Here is a 17,927-nt window from a genome sequence, read left to right as displayed (position 1 = left end):
ATTTCAATATGGATCTAGGTACTTCTGTACTTGAAGTACTCCTAGCTCCCAGCTTCAACCCTTCACTTCCTAAAAGACAGTAACAGCAGCAGAGATACAAATTAGTGAGACTGAGGCATATTTGTCCTCATACAGCAGAAGTCCTCTTGCCTGGTCCCTGCTACAGCCCCAGTTCCAAATGACTGCAGTACCCTTTGCACCAGGTGCCCCCTTGCACTGAGACAAAACAAACCCTATGCAGGGAGACCAAGCAGTGCTCCTGCTCCTGGTTATTTTGAGATGAGCCACCATTAAAGTGCTAAAAAACTTCCTAGAAGAGCCTCGAAGGAGTAGAATCATTATCTAATTACAATAAATCTAAACAAAAATGGCTTGTAAATTTTAGGGGTTAAAGAGAAAAAGGATCTTAAATTTCAAGTGACATTATGCAATCAGGCCAAGATTGTTTAATTTACCACACGCTGGGTAATAGCCTGAGAAGACTCCATGTTTCCAGAACTAAAATAGGCTCTTTATTAACAGGGTGATTTGCAGAGAGGCTGTGGGCAGAGCTGGCATTCACGCCGTTCATCTCCCCAGAGCATCCTCCAAACACTTCCTTCCTGCAGCGTGCACTCCTCTTTCCAACATCTATTCAGGTTACTACAAAGATTTTTTTTTTAACAGGTGAAAAGTTAAAGGCAAATGAGACCAAAGTGCAGACTGTCACGACATCAATAACAGACACAGAGGGTCAAGGAAAATCTCCTGTAAGAACATGATGTGAGAAGACTTTGCCGTATGTCAGGGCTGAGTGGGAGAGAAGCTATTCAGGGCTCTACAAGATGCTCAACTTCACTCTGTTCCTAAGTTTGTTATAGATTTCTGCTTCTGTAAGAAATTAAAACTGCCAGCAATACGTCTAAAAGGTCTGTTAAAAGAATATGAGGAGAAGAGAAGTCTCAGGCAGAGTCTGAATATGCCATGATCCCAGTCTGGACTCAGCACTTTCCAAAGATCCTTCATCCCTCCAACCCCAGACAGGCCAGACAATCTGCTCCGCTGGGAGGGTGTTTGATACACCCTTGGGGCACAATGATGGCTTTACTCCCACAAGTCTTTATGTTTTGTGATCACAGCACCAGCCAGGGGGCAACATGGACTCTCACACATATGAAGTTATCAGATCAGTAACTGGAGGGCAGCAGGATGTGGGGTTATCTAGGATTTACCCCAACCACTTTTCTCCCAAAGAAAGGTCTCATATCAGGAGCTGTAGGTGTGTGCACATATCACTCTACACGCAGTAACAGCAGCTCTACATGCTTAGAAGCCTCTCTGGATTTGAGAGTGACTTGGCACACCTAAGGATTAGTTTATAGGCATTTGTCTGTAATCTTGAGCTTAGTGAGGAATGGGAGAGAGTACCAAATTTCTCAGTGAAAGCAGGCTTTAACACCTGGTTTCATCGAGTTTCTGAACAGCTATTTAACCAGTATTAATATTACTTCCAAAAAGAAATGTAAGAGCAACCCTGCAGAGGAAGAGTTTGATGGAGAGACGTATCTTCAAATGATCACTCCAAGTCGAGGGTGCATTAAAATCAAGCAATTATAATTCAAAATTAAAACATTCTATGGAAATAAGAACAAAGGGCACTTTCATGGCCCTTCCCTCTAATGAACTTCTCCAGATTTTAGAATGTTGAGGCCAATTTTCTAAATGGCTATGTTTTTAAATGCATTTCATCTCTGTTTGTATAAAAGAGTCATTACATTAATCCATGGAAGATCATAAAACTCCTCCCTTCTGTGCCATAAATTTTTAGTTTCTGTCATTGCCTGACATTTGGCGTATGCACTGGCAAATTATACAGCATAATTCATTCACTGTTCACCTTGTGTTTGTAAAGTTGTTACAAAAGAGGCATTTAACTTCTGCTAAAAAGCTTTCTAAAGAGATGGTGGTATAGATGAAAAATAATTAGAACCAAGTCCTGCAGTCTTTACTCTGGTAAAATTTCCAGTAAAAATCCATGAAAATCCCTGTGGGTTAAGGAGACAGAATTTGATAACTGTATACAATTAATGGAAAGATCTTCATGGACTTCAGCAAGTCTTTGATTCAGACTCTTCCCTCTAAGTATTTTAGCTGCAGATTTCCAATCGGGAAACCAAGTTTAGTAAGAGAGAAAGCAAGAACCAGGACTTGTTCTCTGCAAGAAAAGAACCTCCCTGTGTTGAGGCTACAGATCCTAGAGTCCAGGTTCTTCAGCCTTTTTCATGCAAACAATTCCTTTGCATTCAGGTACCTCTGTACTGTTCTCCTTGTGGCTGGAGGGCAAGTGCCTGAACTTGGGTCTACGCTCCACTCCTGCTGGTGTTGCTTTTTCAGATAGTTCTGATAGAAAACTTTGTGAGCATGACACAGAGAACTCAAACTGCTTAATCACCTCGTCGTTGTTGCCTGAAGATGCTGACTGTTCTTCATCCTCCCCGTAACTGGTCACTGGGAGAAAAACACAACTCGGGCTTCAGACAGTCTGCTGCCCTCGGCCAAGAAGCCAGAGGACGTGGCAGACTTTTGGCTCTTAGGTGAACTTTCTGGGGAGAAAAAGGGGACCAAACTCTTAGGGAGGTTTGTGGAATGAACCTGAGAATCAGCTACTTCTTGAAACCTCTGGAAAGTCTGTGAATGTCATATTGTGTACATATTATTAGACGTCCCCCAACTCGGTATGTTAAACTATATTTTTCTTTTTAATGAATGAAGATACACACAAACACAAAGACACAACACACAGAAAACCACTTGTAAAACAACTGGCACGTGCAAAGACAAAGTAGCAAGCAAAGGACTTGAAAACTTTTCCACGCTTCCATTCCCTTGCAGCTCCTGCTAAGGTGGAGAGTGAAACTTCTTTCACACAGAAAAAGCAGCTCAGATGTAACCTGCTCAGGGTAGTACCACGAACACACAAATATGGCACGTGGCTAACAGGCACCGCCGACTCCATCTGCCAGCAGCAGACGAACTCGGGAGACCAATGTAAATTATAACCTTTAAAAGTGAAGATACGCATTTGAGCACGTCCCTGTGATGCCCTTCCCCTCCTGCTGCCAACACGTGCTCTGCATAGGAGATGACTGTACCCTCATTAGTGTGTGAATACCCGCCAGATGGGGGAAGGAGGGTTCAGTGCTTACTATATATACACTTGGCCTTGCTCTGTCAGGATGGAAACACAGAGGCATTTTGCTGATCTCCCTGCCAGCAGCATCAGGGACGCACAACAGCAGGACATTTTGACCCACCAACGCATGGGGAAGGGAGCAGTGGGGTGTTTGTCATGTTTGTGGGCATGTGAGTTAACAAACCAGCTGTCAAGTGTGGTCAGGCCACCGCTTGCTCTGGAGCATGGAGTGTAGGATATGGTTGCCAAGACCCGCTTTGATAATCACCACGGCAAACCCCAGCAGCTGAACAAACGGGCGCTGCAGGCAAAGGGGTGGAGGGCACCTGTGTCAGGGACACTGCCTGGTTTGGGAGGGAAAGCGCCTTTTTCCACCTCGAACCTCACATCAACCACACAGCTACGGGTGGGGAAACTGGATCCTGGTTTTACACACTGCGCTGGGTCTGTTAAAAATCTGCAGCATGAACTTAATGACAAATGCTGTCACAGCTCCACAAATATTCCTGCTGCTGCACAGAGGACAGCACTCCCTGGGCAGAGAGGACAGAGCAAGGATGCTGGGAGCACCAAAGCCAACCTCTCCTAGCACCAGGCTGGTACATCAGACCCTCTGGTCTGGTTTGCCATTCTGACAATAAGCCTACTGTTCCTTCTAGGAAATTGTCCTCAATTGAAGGAAAAAGCTAAGTGTTCCTATTCTGATAGAAAGGAAAAACGTTTTAGACATTAGTTTGTAAATGGTCAGTGTACAGCTACCATAAAAAATGATTATTTTTATGTAGGTTGTTAAAAATAAGCTTCTTTGAAATTTTCTTAAATAAAAGTTATTTCAAGGTGTAACAACCCCGTGGCCTAAATGTGCTATGATCTATTCAAATAATCAAAGCACATAAAACTGAGCATTCCTTTTCAGCCAACTACGTGCATTTCACTACCTGAGGCTCGTGCAAGCTCTACAAAACTTATTTAAATGCCTGGCAAAAGCGGTTAAGTTCTATTTATATGTGCATCTTTTGGGTGGTTAAGATAAAAAAAAATAAAAATTATTCTAGTTTAAATTAAAGTCCACTTTTCACTTAAACAGCTTGGCAAAAATCCTGAGTAAAATAGCATCTTTAGTAATTAAATCACATCTTTCACCATTTTCTAAAACAACTGTAGCATTAAAATCCTGGGTCCATGGGCACAAGGCTGTATAGTTAAATAAATGTGCCTTAACATGATGTACAATTTTGAGTATTATAGGAAATTTTGGAAAGGCCACATGGATACAGCACCCTTGGACTGCTCACTGACCTGATTGCAACTCCCTGCAAGACACAGCAGAGGCCTTTCCCTAGGACAGGCAGGTAAGGGTGAAGGGATGGAGTAGAGGAGCTTGGCCTGGTTTGATATATTATTGGCTGCTTGACTTTGACTTCAACTTCACCAATCCCCAAAGCACGTCTGCATCACATGTTATGACAGTGGCTGCTATTTCTCACAAACATTTGGAAGCATCCAGGCTAATTAAACAGTGGCACTGGGGAATCTGTAGCAAATCCTTGATACGTCTGCTACTGATTCGGTGCCTGAGCAGCAGACAGCTCCTTGTCAACTTAATATCTCTGTATTAATAAAAGTAACTTTACCCAGGGGAGAGGAAAACGATCACCATTCAAATACACAAGTGTCCTGATTAGCAAAGGACAAGGGGGAAACATTTTCTATATCACCATGGAAACTTAAATAAAGGACCCATAATTATGATCTAAATTCTGGAAAGATAATGAATACATCTTGAGATCTGCAGATGTTGTGTAGCATATACATATTTCTAGCAACTTCAACTCAATTACTTCTATGCAGCATCTGTTTTATAAATCAACTTCCCACTGCTCATAAGGAGGCATGTGGGATTATTTTTTTTCCCCCCAGAGGAGACAGTGGGGGAGGAAGGAGGGTGACCTCTTTTTCTGGTAAGGTATTTCAAACTACCACTATTTATTCAGAAATTTCAAACACCCAAGCAGTTACAAAGTTAGCTTACAGGCATCCAGATACACTAAGCTAAAATGCATGAAATAAATAATTCAAGATTTCTCTACAGTGTTCCAAGTAAAAAGAATAACTTATCATTTGCTCCAAGCTTACCTAAGGAAAAAAATTACTGAATAAAATACATAGTGTAGGTGTGAAGTATAGATGTACTGCATACATCCTGTGTGCCTGTGTGGTAAAAAAAAAAAAAAAAAAAAAAAACAAAACAAAACAGCAACAAACAACAGTCATTTTGTCTGAACAATGAAAACTGTGCAAATGCCAAATTTCTGTTTTTCCTATACATTTAACTCTGCCCTTGTGTGTCCACTTCGGTCTAAAAGGTTTTGATTCTGCTCTACGGAAGTCAGTGAGAGTTTCAATGGGAACATCACCAAGCCCTGAAGGAAACAGAAATACTGTACAAAAGAAACGTATTTGATCACATAACCAGACAATATCAGTGCATCTATGCATAATGCATACACTCAGGGCATCCCAGGAGCACTCGTTGCCATGTTCTTTCCTGTTTGAGAAACAGTCACACAGGCCTGGCCTTAAAATTTTCATTATCAGGATGACAGAGAGAAAAAGTGATCTGCCACAGCTCCCACCTCAGCAAAACCCAGAACCGCACGAAGAAAGAAAAGGGCTTTCCTTCTGGAAAACTGGAAAGGTCTGCCACAAACTAGGGATTTGTTAAAGCTTCTCAGAAAAAGAAGGAACATTTTGTATAGGGAACATGCAGCAACACAAGTGGAGTTGCTCCCACCAATTCCTGTGCAACTATAGCTCTGTAGTTGTCATCAGTTTGGAGTCTTCTTTTCTTGCTCTTGCTGTCACAGCCACGTGAACTGGGAGTCCAAACTGAAGAACGAAGTAATGCAACTACCTGATTTACAGGCTTGACTGAGGAGAGCACCCAATCCAAACCATTCCCCTAGACTCCAAATTTATTTAAAATTTATGGAGTAGACCATGCCTCTATACATGCCATTATGGCCAAAGAGACTGAGCACAGTGACCAGGCACCACTGATTAAAACCTACCGATTATTTATTAACAAGGAGAAGACAGTCTTCAGATGAGCTTTCTCCTTGCACCCACCACTATGTGTTTTTGTCCCTTCCTGCTAAGTATAACAACTAGGGAACCATTTGGTGTCCAGTGTTACAGGTGAGGTTTGCCCCTCTCTGCTGAGTGTCAAACTAACAGTGCCCTGCTTTCTGCAACACCTCTTCATTTGTCTTCACCCCATGACCAAACCAACTGGGAAGCCCTTTGAGGCAAATGCATTCAGGTGTTTGCATGCAATGCAGGCAGAGAGAATCACAACTCGGAAGCCTTCAAACCAGGGGATATTTCCAACAAAAATAATTAAAAAAAAAAAAAGAGCAAAACAACAAAAAAGTCAGAGAGGAATCAGAAAGAAGAAGACATTATTTCTCTCTGACCATCAAGCACCTCTATAGCGGAACAACACACCAGTCAGAGCAACACGCTCCAATTCTGTGCACTGCTGTGCAAAGAAATAGAGAACTGCCCACAGAAAACAGCATGAAAACCAGCATATTTTCCTGTTGTTTTCTTCCTTCTTCCAAATTTGGACTTCAAAAATAGGCACATGGGATTCAACTTCAAACTGATTCTCACTGTGCTGTCTAAGGTTCTTCTGTGGCTATAGGAAATGGCAGCCAGGAGGCTGAACCACAATTGTCCCTGATATTCCCAATCACCTACTTTACATTTTACATGTGGAGTAAGTATGAGTCAGGCTTCATTTATGCTACTAGGTTCTATTAGCACAGGCGCAGGATTTGTGGAGAAGTGGAAGAAAAAAGAGATTACACACTATAGGAGACACAGCTAAGCCAGGAAACCCCCTGGTGTGGATGCAGTTACATCCATGAGTCAGCCTACACCTCTTTGACAGCACAGGTTGGGTTGTTTGTAGAAAACATGCAGCTGCAGAGGCAGAAAAGCACCTTCTGTCAGCAGATGTCACGTCTACACCGGGGACACTGCAGGGCACAGGTGTAGCTGTGTGTGCTCTGGGGTGTGGGGCTGTAAATGCTCATGGACTTGGAAACTAAACAAACTGCTGGATGCCAATGGCTGATGAAGTAGAAAACACTGTCCTTTCTTTCCAACAAAAGAAATAACTTTGACTTTTATCAATATTATTTTTATGACAGTTTTCCAGGCAGCTTTTGCACCACAATGGGTTGAATCTTTTCAGGTTCCCCATCCATCACCTCTTCTATTTGTTTACTTGACTTCTTATAATGCAAGGGAGTCATTTTGTAAGCTTCCTCCAATACATTTAAGGAAGTTTCTCTGAATGGGCACTAGGTCCTTTCATCTAGCAGGAATCAAACTGGCCAAGGAAACGTTTAGGAAACACAGGTCACTGAGTCTTGTTCCTCTGCAAAGCTGTTTCACTACTCCACACTCACAACCTGTGAGACTCAGCGTATGCACATACCATTCATAGCACCCAACCACCAGCTTCACACCCACAAGCCTTTGCTGGTTGACTAACAGGGTGGAAATGAACTCCCTCGAAGGGATATTTGTTTGGATTTGCTACAGATAACAACTGCATTGCAACAAAGCAGACATTTATTTTCCCACTGATTTTTCTACTTGAAACTTTGTTTGCTGCCAGAGGGTTGATTCACCACAGTTCCCCTTTACCACTACTGTAACACCTCTGATACCACAGCACTCCTGGGAAAATCACCAACTTTGGGAGCAGCAGAGGGTGAGGATGTGGTGCAACAAGACTCAGATGCCTTCAGGACCAAGGCAGTCATCCAAAAGGGACAACCCTGTCCTGCTTCCCCTTCCCCTCTTCCTCTTGTTTCAGTTTTAGCAATCATAGGGCAAACTCACCTGATTCAAAAGTAATAGGGAAGGCTTGGTAACTCTTGGCTGAAGGAACGGGCTGGTCCAGTTCACCACACAGTGGCTTGTTCATGGGGCCAGGCATGGGAAGCAACGCTACTGTGTGATAGGGGAAGGACATTGTATCTCAGCTGCAGTTTTACATCAGTTACTGGCAATTGTAAAACTCAGGCCAAAGGGTTTTATAGCTACATTATTTATGGCAATAAGTCTAGACCCCAAAACTGACCCTGCAACACGGAGTTTCAGTAAACCTCAGTGCTCTCATTAATCCAAATTCGGGGCTTTCTCGTCAGCGGCATCACCACTCTCATACTATTTGCTGGAAAATACTCCCACACAGATTATGCTGCTACTGTATAGACAGTATGGGCTTGAATCTCTCCCAGCCTGAGGAGAGAAATGCCTCCAAGTGCTCAGCTTGGGGTGGGGCAAATCCTCAGGCACAGTCCAATGAGTCTCTCCAGGGATGCTTTATCTCACATGGGTACTGAGCTCTCTAGATAGGGGAGCACCTGCCTGGACATTAGGGAACTTTTAGGCAGGGCAATGATGCCATGAGATCTATTTTCATTAGAAGGGATTTTCTACAGATTTTGCTATAGACTGACCTAAGATTCAACGAAAGTCATTCATGTTGGTCCACAAATAGGTACTGATGAAGCCTCCCTAAATAAATCTGTGAAAACTGCATGAGAATCACACAAATAAGCATCTGCAGAGGTACAGTCCAAACACACCTTCCTCATTACCTGGAAGGCCCCCACAGCCCAACAAGAACATCCACTGTCTTTAAAACTACACAGTTTTACCTCCATGACTGCTTTTCTTTCATTGCAGTCTTCCCCCTGGGTTACTAAACCTATTTCAGGAGCCTATGAGGCCACACAAAATGATGGCTGCTACCACCAGGCCCTCACAACAGCCAAAGATTAACTGGGCACAAGAAAGTCATATCCACATTCCAATCTGGCAAGAAGTGGAGGTCGACACCACCTCACCTTTTGGCAGAGTGATCCTGTTTCATCTAAGCTTACATTAGTGGCTTTTGTGCTGTTAAGCAATGCAAAGAGGTCAGGAGGGAACGGGAGATGAATTATCCACGCTTTCACTAAGCACATGCAGGCCAAACTAGCAACAACTGCAATGCAAAAAAAACCCCCACACACACATCAAAAAAAAAAAAAAAAAAAGACAATCAGTACTACTGTTTGTATCAGCACACAGAAATACTATGTCCCAGCTCTGCACAGAATGCTGCTAGTATGCCTGCACGTAACCTTCACCACAACACAATGAGATCATTCACACCTGCCTCGTCTGTAGTAGGAGATGGAAGGTGAGGAGGTAGGGTTTCTAGGAGAGAGGCAGCATTTCCCAGATGCTGCCAAGATGCTGTTTATTGGTAAATGAAGCCTCTTGAGTCCTAAACAACCTTCCCAGAGGAAGATAGAGTCGCAACTGCCATATGGGGAGTGGGAAGAGGATGTCACTTAGCAAGAGTGGATCAGAAAATACATGCACAAACACACACGCTCACACACAATTTGTTCTGTAACTGCTCTGAACAGCAAAATCCATTTCATCCTCCCAAATACATCCTTCTCCATACAGCTTATGCAACCTTCTAGATGACAAGAGGAGATGACAAGTACTCCTGAACAGATCATCCCTTCTCATGCCCCTAGGGAGACAGGCAAGAGGAACCTCTGCCCACCAAGCAAGGAACTTGGTGAAAGCCCATGCTACTGATCTACTGTAGGCTGACAAAAGTACTGTGTCCAAAATCCCTGACTGAGGATGAACAGCAATGCTGACAGGCCCGAGACAGAGCTGGCAATAGTACCATCTTTGAAAATTTGTGGTTTGAACCACTCTTTGGCTTCGTTTCCCCAGCTGTAAAGCTGACACACTGCAACCCACCCTCCTTTCAGGGCTGTTGTGTAGTCTCATCACCACTCACTTCTGGTGTCATGGATGAAGATCCCTTATACTTTGAAACACTGAAGAGACAGAACGGCAAAGGAGTACTTCAAATATAAATAGGAACACTGTACCACCTTCACAAGGACAGAAGTCTGTGCACAAACACTTTGAGTGGTTCTGAATTTCCCAGAGAGAAGGCATTCAATGCAAACTCACGTCTGCACTTCACTTCATAAAGCTGCAGACTTGTACTGCATTCTTCAGAGACCAGATGCATGTCCCCAGTCACATTTGTGCTTCACCCCACTCGAGCTGCCAGGAGTATTTTCCGTGAAGTTTTTTTTTTCTCCACTGTCTGCCTTTGCCTTCCTTCACTCACTCCTTGTGGTGCTATTGACTCAGTGGAGCCTCTTTAAGTGTCCTGCTTGGAGTACAGGCACTGATTTTTATAGGGCTACATTCTGGCTAGAACACTGGCTGGCTCCATACCCAGACAGGTGATAAAATCCATAAACATTTCACTTCTTTACATGGAGATTGGCCATCCACCTATTTTAGTCTCAAGTTCAAGCAGAAATTTAATTTATCACATAATCAGTATCTTTTTGTTGCGGGTATATTTTGCTATATGGGTTTATAGGACCTAATGAAAATTCACTTCTTGCCTAGGATTTCCTGCCCCCATGGAAAAGTCATTTACTGAGGTCAGGAGTGTTCATATAGAGCAGAAAGAATAATTTCCTTTACCACAGCAATTAGTGGCAAAAATCAATGACCCCTGTGAAGCTGGAGGCCAAAGTAACTAGATGCAATAGTGCTTTCTAGTTTTAAAAACTCCTAGGGCCTCTCCTTGTACATGTATTGAGGAGCACTATCCACCCATCTAGGCAAGATTCCTATTAGGATGTCAGACTTCTTAGCATTCCAAGGTCACAAAAATTATTTTAGTGCAACTAAAATGTCATCTTTGGCTAGCATTGAGATTGTCTAGTTGATGGGGGAAAATCTCCAAGGACTTCTTGCAGCTGAAGTGTCGTGCTCACCTATATATTACACCAGTGTTTATGAACACAGTGTCAGACAGCTCGGGAGACTCTTCCATCACAGAACTTGCTAGGCAAAAATAGTTCAGCTCTGATTCAGAAAACTCAGCTCTGCTGCTGTGTCTGTCCCCATGCCTCTTCAGGGCAGTGTCTGCTGAAATTCCTAACTTATTGGTCACTTTGGCTTTTTCTTTGCAAAGGACATAGGCCCTGAGGAAGAAGTGGGCTAAATCCATTTCTTTCATGGCACGGGTAGTGCTGTTCTTCACCTTTCTTATTATTACTGGTTTTTTCCCTATAGATTCATGCTGGGAAGAGGATGGACTGGCCACATCTACCCCTCTACTTGCAGTGCACTACTTTTTGATGTGGTTTATTGCTCTGCTGTTGTGCTTTTTTTTTTTTTTCTCTCAATTTTTAAGCCAAATGTGAAATGATGGATTTGGCAGCCACACTCTTGCCAGCCACCCCCAGTCAGCTGAGCAGCAGGTTTTAAGCCACAGGGGGATGCAAAGGCTGGTCTCTCTCTGCTCTGCAACGTGAGACAGTTTATCAGAAACACAGAGGTCAGACAACGGACACGGGTCTGCAAGAGCAAGTTCATCTGTATTTTTAAAATTCAGAACTACACTATTTGCAAGTGGTGGCAGGGATCTGCATGCACTGCCTTCCCATCACTAACTTCTTAAAACAAACACCTGGCATTGCAATATTTCCTGAACTCCCTTCATTAATAAGCTGTGAATCAAAAGCACCCAAAGGTAAAAACTTTTCCTGCGTTTGTTGGAAACCTTGCTACAACTTTACTAACATCATTTAATTACAGACCAGGGCTCAGCAGCAGCCAAACCTGCACCCTGTGATTAGCATGCCTCACAGTGTCTGACAGAAGTTTTACTCAAGAACCCAAAAATTTCATTGCTCAAACACTTTATTAAATCCCTAAGACTAAAAATGGTTTTCAACAATGTGCACGCTGCTTTAGAGCCTAAGAAAATCTACTCTGGGAGTTAGGAAACATTTCCTGGGAGGCAAAAATATGATCAAAAACATATTTGGTAAAAAGGAGAAGGGGTAATGACGGTTTTTAGCTACAACTTTATTTTATTTCATCTCAGAAGTATGCTGTCAGTTTAACAGAAGGGAACATCTATTGGATTTTGGTTTGCATCTCTTTTAAAAGAAAATTATTCTCATCTAGAGCTGTGGGGTTTTTTTCCCTAAACCCAATAAACTATATATTGGAATGACCTTGTAACAAGTTTCTGTGGCTCTTTAATCACCAGTGGCTGCTAAATGAAGCATATCTATTTTCTCTGTTACATTACTATTGGCAACCAGGTCTTCAGTAAGTGCCCAGAAATATTTCCATGGCAACAAAAAGCATTCAGTTTTGCTACTGTTTTGTGCCAATTTAGCTTTAAAATATTCTATTGTGGAGAGAAATGTGGTACATTAAGTGAAATAAAGTCAAGATGCAATGTTCTGAAAAGAATATAAGGATAAACAAGAAACATGTATTTTGCAGAAATGAAGGGGGGAACCACCAAATGAAAGGGAAAATGTTCAAAGCTCATTCTGATGCTACTAAGTGGCTTTGCTGAATGTCAGCAAGTCCACACACTTGCTTACATTGTCACTCAGGGTTAGGTAACAAAGCTAACAGAAATAAGGATACCTCAAATATCTTCTCTTGATCATTTTAATCCATGACTGAAATTTTAAGTTGCCAGGGTATTACAGTCTCTCTGCATGTCTAGGTTACCATCAGAAGAGTTCACACTCTTGATGTTAGAGAATGAATCTAAAGGGAAAAGAGGAAATAAAGAGTTGAAAAATATAATATAAAGAGCATGTGTGTTTTGGAAGTGAAAGTTCACTTAGAAGAGCAAAACGAGTTCTTTCACATCAAAGAGTTTGTGGAAGACATTTTCAAATCACAGTTCAGCACTTTCTCTCCCATTATACAACTTAGTTCTGAAAAAAAAAAAAAGCATCAGTTGCCAGCCCTCTAACCCTCAAACAACCAACTTTATGACTATGAAGTATTAAAACCATTGGATGGTGCTTTGTGCAGTGCATGGCAGAGATTAAAAGATTAAAGCCTATTTCAGAGCATTTGGAATGATGTCCCTTCTGGTGTAAAAAGCTATGCAATGCTCCCTAATGGAGCTATGCAATGCTCCATGTGGAAGCAGAGAGCTCTAGAAAGCAGCAAGGTAGGTGCTGGGGAGCTCTGAAAGGCCAGCCTTCCAGTCCACAATGGCTCCAGAGAGCTTACTGAGAAGGAAAGCCAATAGGTATTTAGAGGGACTCCAACAGCAACTCGATCAGTACCTGCTCTCAGCTGGGAGAGAGGTCCAGGGCGGCCCTCCCCTTTAGCTGCAGTGATGGGTTACTCTGGCATGTGTCTGTCACTCTAAATCTCTCTCACCAGGAAACTTCATCTAGTCCATCACACACTCCTAAGGACCCCCCTTCTCAGATGTCCCTGCAGACAAGCCTGCAGTTGATAAGCAGCTCTGACAGTGACAGCAGCCCATTCCTGGCTCCCATTTCCCCAAGAGCTCACCTCCTTTCCTCCCATCCACTATCAGTAGTCCAGAGACAGGACAAAGATATGGAGGCTACCACTGGAATGATGCATTTGGCACCTGGTTGAGCCCCAGGATTTGCTGTGAATTGCTCTAACAGCCCCTCTTGAGGGTGTACAGACTCTGCAGGAGGAAGGTATGCCCGGGATAGCACTTGTCAAGATTATCCCTGGCCCCAGCATTGCCTGAAAGGACACTATTTGCCCTGCTCCATGACTTCTGTGCACACACTAGGCACATAATCCAAGCACACACAGTAAATCCAGCCCTGCAGCAGCATTGACTCGATCCCTATGAACAAACCCTGGGGTAGGATATCAGACAGGAGATGTATAAGGATACCAGAAGGTAGGGGTTGGACTCCAAGAGATACAGCTCCGAGGTACTTAACCTGAGAACTGGCAATGGTTCATTTGGAATATTAAACAAGCAGTCCCAGTTCGGGAGACAGAACAACAAGACCAAAAGCTCTTTTTAATTATTTACTCCATGGCCATAACATTGTGAGAAATAGTAATAAAGAAAAGAGTTAATTTTAACATTCATTAAAGAACACTGTCAAGGTTTATACCCTCTCAGTCTGATATTCCTATTAAATTCAAAAACAAACAGGCTGATCTTCCACAGTCTGCATAGAAAAGGCTAAATATGTAAGACTTTCCTAGAAGCCAAGAGTGACGAAAAGCTCCTGGTCATAATAAAACACACATTTTCAAGAGCATCTACTGCCTGCTTAAAAAAAAAAAAAAAAAAAAAAAAAAAAAAAGATAATTTAGATATTTGAAGCCAAATTCTGAAAATTCTCAGTGAGTCAAGTTCTTCATCAGCTCCATATTGCAGACCCAGTCCCCCCACTCCCCTTTTCTCCCTTATCCCCATTCCTGGGATGTTTGTAAAGAGCAACTTTATCCCAGCAAGACCCAAGGATGGTGCCAGCAGGACTGCAGCTTTCCTGTGTGTAGTCAGGACATAAATCTCCATCGGACCTCTGTGACTCAGGAAACTTTCAGCATCACTAATGGTGATACAGAGGGAGTACAAGTCACAAGGCTGAACTCAGCCCTGAACACCATCGTCTGAAAAGCTGTTCCTGTCACTTAATGATCAGAAGTCATAGTTAGGCCTATTTTAAACTGAAAATATGAAACTCAGTTCTCCTTTCCATAATCTCCTGCCTGCTGTCCTCTTCAGTCTTATTTGAAAAGCCTGTGGGGGTGGTGGGAGGGGAGGAAAGCGATTTGGGAGCCTTTCATCCATAAAATCATGAGATATGTCTGGTTTTTTAGTACAGCATTTCACAGCACATGGCACAGTAACATCTTGAGATTGCTGGCACAAAGAAACAAGGTTTGAGATTATATATATCTTTAATAGCAATGACGCAAAGGCAGATGGTTCTCAAAGCAAAGGCTTAAGGCTAAACATTCCCTTTGAAGGGTCCTTCTACAAGAAACTAAACGGGGGGGAGCAAAACACTCCTTGCTGCAGCAACAGGGCCTGATTGCCTTCTAATACACAGCCTTTCACCCTGGAGATTTCCACTTACTTCAATGAAATTAGTCTCACGAATGAGAGAAGAACTGGAAAGGTTAGATTTTTCTTTGGGATTTGGGGAGTTTTATTTTAGCTGTGGGGAAACAAAGACAACACAGAACATAATGAGCAGATTAGCAACTAAATCAAATCAATACCAGGAAAAGAACGGTCTGGGTAATACTGTCAGGGTGCATGCTGGCTGCTTACCTGCAAAACTTGCCTTGTCATTATTACTTTTTAAGGAGCCACCCAAGCTGAGGTTGTGCTCATGACCTCCCATCCTCATAGAGGGCTCACCTTCTTCCTCAGCGATGGGAGGAAGTCGATCAAGTGGCTGGAGATCTTCACTTGTCCAGTAAGATCCATTGGCTGTCAAAGACCTGGTGTTTTCAACACAGTGCTCTGGCAAGGTGCTGGTATTTTTAACCCGTTTTGGCCTCTGTGGACCCAAGTCAGAGCCATGAGGGAGGTTTTGCGAAGCAAGATCAGGACCCCCAATGTAACCATCTTCTCTAGGATATAAATATTCCTCATCCCAGAGGTCCAGGTCTTGTTCATCCTCCGATTCCTCAGAATAATCCTCATAAACTCCTCCATTATTCTCCAAGTCCTGCTTCCTCTCTTCTTCTGACTTACGACCCACTCCACTCAAATTCAGCAGTGAAGCAGATATAGAGTCTCCTGCTTGTTGGAGAGCTTCATATATTTGAGACATCCAAGAAGACAGTGGCTGAAGGAAATTCTGAGCAGCCTCAGAAGCCATGTTTAATACTATGCCAGTATCTGGTGATCAGTTGTTCAGCTTTGCCAGCATGTCACTTATAATTCAGGGAGCTACAGAATAAGCACCATAAGAGATTACTGTAAATTGCTTGTCCATCAACACCTGTCGACACACTATCTACGTAAGATGTCTAGAACTGAGAGGGAAAAATGGAAAAAGCACTTCTACCCATTGAGAATACCACTAGAAATCCAGAAATGATGGACAAATTACATATATTCCTGCAGAGATCTGGAAGGCTTTTATTCAATTTCTAAACCTTATAAAGAAATAAAAACACAGAACATTGGAACACAAGTACCTTTTCGAAGTGCACACATTCTGGTTACAGCTGTCAACAGACCTGGTAAAAAAAAAAAAGTACAAAACAATCTGCAATCAAAAATCTCAAATAGTATCCTGGTCCCAACTACTACCACATCCTTAGTATTAGCCTGTCCAGGTGAGAAAATTGAAGGGAGGACAATTTGGGGAGAATTATGTTTTGAGTGAATAAAGCGAGAGGCCCAAAGGATACAGTACCAGCCCATGGCAGACAACTATCTCAAATGCATTGCTGAAGAAAGGCTCTGAAAAAGCTCTCTCTGCCCACAGAGCAACACAACACAGAGTTGTTTCACCCTCCATAGAAGTGAAAAAAAGAAACAAAACAGAGGAGGTGGAATATTATAGGTATGAAATGGCTGGGAACAGAAGCAAGTTAACAAAAGCACTGGTGTCATGTCAATAAGATGTTTTCTCAAAATTCATCTAAACTCTAAATAAAAACATAACTTGCAGAAAGTTAACATGCCTTTTTGCCCGACATACATCTTCCCACATTATCACAAGACAGATATTCTTTTAGGAACTCTGAGAAGAAGGAGAAACCTACAAATAGGATGATGGCTTTAGGAAGAAAGAATTAAATAGTTGCAGATTTTAGACTAAGAGACAACCAAAAAGAAGCAAAAAGAAGTTTCAAAAAGTAATACCAGTGTCTTGCTGAATCGATAGGTCTAAAAGCAATCATATCATAAAAGGGTAAATACAATGTAAGCTGCAAGAAAACAAGCTCAGCAGCAATGTGTATTGCCTGTGAAATGGTCTCCAGAGAAATGTAGTGGGAATTCCAGTATTTTGGATTTTGAAATGGAGCAAGGACTAAGGAAAACCCACCTTGTTTGGTGAGCAGCTCTTTTACAGATGAGATCAGTGACTTAATAAGACTTTACTTTTTAAAACACCTGTGCCAAATAATTTTGTTCAGTGAAGTTGAGTTATGCTGCAGACACTTCTAACAGGTTTATTAGCAGCTTCAGCATGTGCTAAGAATTACAGTCCTTACAAGGGCAGTGAATGAATGTAGGTTACTAAAGCCATTTTAAAAGCTGATGGCTGTTACAAACTCTGTGCTCAGGGCACAGGCTGTTCCAGGATCTGTCTGTCAGCCGCCGGCCTCTGGCTCAGCCACTGGGACCTGGGTACAGCTCCCTGCCATGCATTAAATCTTTGGCAAGGAACAGACAGTATCATAGCCCAACCTCCCAGGTGAGCTGTTCCCTTCACTGACTCTCCTCTTTCCAACCCTGCCCTTGGCAAAGCCACTCTGCTTTGTGCAACTTATTTTCTCATGGACCTAAAGAGATTACATGCTCCCAACAACACATTTTCAGCACACTGCAGATTTGCTACTGGTAAATCACAGCACCAGAGAAGCCACTGAGAGGAGACTTCTTGTCACTACTTGTGACAGTGGGGGTCTCCCAGACATGGAAGGAGATAAACTCAGATGGGTAAGTACTGGATACTAGGTAAATCTTTAACCTGCCATTTATTTACAGGCAACAGCAAATGAATCTCTGACTTCTAATGAAATCGGCCTCCATCTCAGGAGCAAGACTCATGACAATAGTAGCCCTCAGAGGGATGCAGGTATCCAGGAGTGATAGCTAACCAACACG

At 42.7% G+C, this 17,927-nt stretch overlaps 1 protein-coding gene across 2 annotated transcripts in view; it reads right to left on the bottom strand.

Annotated features, from left to right (window-relative positions):
- SYT16 (synaptotagmin 16) overlaps positions 1-15,980 on the bottom strand; it is a 45,717-nt gene extending 29,737 nt beyond the window's left edge. The window contains exon 1 of one of the 2 annotated variants that reach the window (XM_051769884.1): positions 15,498-15,980. In XM_051769884.1, coding sequence (XP_051625844.1) covers positions 15,498-15,963 — 466 coding nt within the window. In that variant the 5' untranslated portion in view covers positions 15,964-15,980. Of the gene's footprint in view, positions 1-15,407 lie in introns of both variants that reach the window. The other variant, XM_051769885.1, reaches the window with a different exon arrangement.
- Positions 15,981-17,927: the final 1,947 nt, after the last annotated feature.

Source organism: Manacus candei, unplaced genomic scaffold, assembly GCF_025592945.1.
Source record: "Manacus candei isolate 608988 ecotype Guabito, Panama unplaced genomic scaffold, ASM2559294v1 h1tg000113l, whole genome shotgun sequence".
NCBI lineage: Eukaryota > Metazoa > Chordata > Aves > Passeriformes > Pipridae > Manacus > Manacus candei.
Note: the sequence above shows the minus strand (reverse complement) of the source record. Positions and strands in the feature narration are given on the sequence as shown.